The sequence below is a fragment of the Chrysochloris asiatica genome, unplaced genomic scaffold (assembly GCF_000296735.1).
Source record: "Chrysochloris asiatica unplaced genomic scaffold, ChrAsi1.0 scaffold00034, whole genome shotgun sequence".
Taxonomy (NCBI): domain Eukaryota; kingdom Metazoa; phylum Chordata; class Mammalia; order Afrosoricida; family Chrysochloridae; genus Chrysochloris; species Chrysochloris asiatica.
Window position 1 is genome coordinate 11,972,900 of NW_006408552.1, and position 3,149 is coordinate 11,976,048.

At 39.9% G+C, this 3,149-nt stretch overlaps 1 protein-coding gene across 1 annotated transcript in view; it reads left to right on the plus strand.

The window, feature by feature from the left end:
• SEPT14 (septin 14) overlaps positions 1-3,149 on the plus strand; it is a 39,475-nt gene that overhangs the window by 32,968 nt on the left and 3,358 nt on the right. Inside the window, exon 8 of the mRNA XM_006859733.1 lies at positions 1,106-1,238. Within this exon, the coding sequence (XP_006859795.1) occupies positions 1,106-1,238 (133 nt within the window). The remainder of the gene's footprint in view (positions 1-1,105; positions 1,239-3,149) is intronic.

A 3,149-nucleotide genomic window follows, 5' to 3' on the forward strand; every position in this document is an offset into this window, starting at 1 on the left:
TTTCTCTCTGCTTCTCTCTTCTTTCTTCTTTCTACTTCCTGCTTCTTTCTGTCTCAAAAACCTCTATGGTGCCTGACTGCTTATATATACAACTTAGCGTAGTGGTTACGAATCGGGCTGCGAACCTTAAGGTCAGCGGTTCGAAACTACCAGCTGCTCCGCGGGAGAAAGATGAAGCTTTCTACTCCTGTAAAGATTTACACCCTCGGAAACCCTATACAGGGTCGCTATGGGTCAGAACCGACTCGATGGCACATAACAACAACAACATATATATTGGAAGCAGGCCACACCCCTGAGGGAATATTCTTGTAATTGATTGACTGTTCATAGCAGAGTTAATAAAAGAAGAGATTACATTGTATCAGATCTCATTTTAGGGGATGACTACATCATAAATTCAAATCACTGAGAATTGTGGCCCAGCCAAATTGACACACAACTAGCTTCCATAAAGATTGTTGTTGTTAAGTACTGTGGAGTTGGTTCCAACTCATAATGACCCTGCAAAGGGTTTCCGAGGCTGTAAATCTTTACGGGAACAGAAAGCCTCATCTTTCTTCTGGGGAACTGCTGGTAGTTTCGAACTGCTGACCTTGAGGTTGGCGGCCCGACTCGTAACCACTATGCTACCAGAGCTCCTTTCCATAAAGATTATAGCCTCGAAAACCCTCTGAACAGTTCTATTTTGTCATATGGAGTAGCTGAAAGTTTAAATCATTACTGATAGCACCTAACAACATATACACTATTACTTTAAATACAACACCTTGCTTTTTACTTCTCATGATAGCGAAAATTCCATATATTTTGTTGTTGTACATGACAGATATTCATAAATATTTTTATATAAGACTTAATAGACCTTATATATGTAGTTGTGCATGTTTATTAGAATTTTAAGATGCTGTTGATGTTAAGTGCCGTTGAGTCGGTTCCAACCCATAGATACCCTGTACAGGGTTTCCGAGGCTGTAAATCTTTACGGGAGCAGATAACCTCATCTTTCTCCCGCGGAACCGCTGGTAGTTCCGAACTGCTGACCTTGTGGTTCGCAGCCCAATTCGTAACCACTATGCTGAGAGTAATAAAAACCTTCTTTTAGTTTTCAAGAGATCTATGAAGCCAAGAGGAAAGAGTTTTCAGAGCAATGTCAGAGGGAAGAAGAGCAATTGAAACAGAGATTTATGCAGCGGGTAAAGGAAAAAGAAGCCGCTTTTAAAGAAGCTGAAAAAGAGGCAAGTACTGCTGATTTGATTTTTAAGTTGCATATGTTTTCAAGTGAGCTTCCCTCATTTTCTTTGGCCCTCTTCTTTGCTATCTTAATTATGTAGTGCTGTTATAACAGAAATATAAGTGGATGGCTTTAACAAACAGAAATTTCTCTCACAATTAAGGAAGCTAGAAGTCTAAATTCAGAGCACCGACTCTGGAGATAGAGCCTTGTCTCCTTTCAGAACCTGTACATACAGCGTTCCTGGGAGATAGCCACATACCTTGGCATCAGTCTTTCCCTGGATCTAGAAGCTTCGTAGTACAGAAACCCCAGGTCCAAAGGACACATTCAACTCCTATCTCTTATTGCTTCTTGGTAGTACGTCCCTCTAAGCTCTGTTTGTCTTTTTAAACTCTTTTATATCTCCAAAGAGATTGACTCTCAAATTACAGCCTAATCCGATAGATTGTATCCAATCTCATAAACATCAGTGTTGTTGTAGTTAGATGCCATCCAGTCAATTCCAATTCATAGTGATCCTATGCACAACAGAACAATCATTGTTAGTCTTAAGCCTATTGCTGCTGGCACTGTGCCAATCCATCTCGTTGGGGGTCTTCCTCTTTTCTGTTGACTGCCTAAGCGTAGTGTCCTTCTCCAGGGACTGAGCCTTTTTGAAAACATGTCCGAAGTTTTCAAACATGACAGACAAAGTCTCACCATCCTCACTTCTAAGGAGCATTTTGGCTGTACTTCTTCCAACACAGATTTGTTTATTCTTCTTGCAGTCCATGATCCTTTTAATATTCTTTTCCAACACCATAACTCAAATGCATCCATTCTGCAGTCTTCCTTATTGTCCAACTTTCACATGCATATGAGACTACTGGAAAATACCATAGCTTAGGTGAGATGAATCTTAATCCTTAAATTGATATCTTTGTTCTTGAACACTTAAAGGTCTTATGCAGCAGATTTGCCTAATGCAATACTTTGTTTGATTTCTTGGCTGCTGCTTCCATGAATGTTCATAGTGGATCCAAGCCAAATGAAGTCTTTGACAACTTCAGTCTTTTCTCCATTTATCATGATGCTATTTATTAGTCCTGCGGTGAGAATTTTTGTTTTCTTTGCATTGAGGTGCAATCCATATTGAAGGCTGTGGTCTTTGATCCTCATTAGTATTTTAAGTCCTCTTCATTTTCAGCAAGCAAGAATGTATCATCTGCATATTTCAGGTTGTTAATGAGTCTTCCTCCATTAGCATCATAGAAGTGAGGATTTTCACAGGATAATATAATTATATACTATATTAGCTCTTATCCTGGGGGTGCTAAACCACTGAGAATCAAGGCCCAGCCGATTACATTATATTAGATCTTATCGTGGGAGGTTACCACCTCTTAATGCCAAACCACTGAGAATCCAGGCCCAATGTCATTGACACAAAACCGTAACTATCACCTTTGTAAAACATGATGTCCTTTTATAGTGATTGGTTTTTTCTGATGACATGTCCAAATGAGTCAAAGTCCCCTAATGAGATGGACTGATACAATAGCAATGGATTCAAACATGCCAACTTTCATGAAAATGGTGCAAGATCAGGCATCATTTCATTTCATTCCACATAAGCTTGTCACAATTAGGGCTAACTTGATGGCTAACAACAGCAACATGAATTGAGGGCTTTTCCTCAGAAGACTTTAGTTGAGATGCACTTGCTATTCTTCAAAACATAGCCAATCAACATATAGCTTTTGAGTACAGTCTTTCAATAATTATAGCCTATAATGTAATTTTTCCCCCCTAGGGTACTTGTAAGGAGCTCTGGTAGCGTAGTGGTTATGAATCAGGCTGCGAACCTTAAGGTCAGCGGTTCGAAACTACCAGCCGCTCCGCGGGAGAAAGATGAGGCTTTCTACTCCCGTAA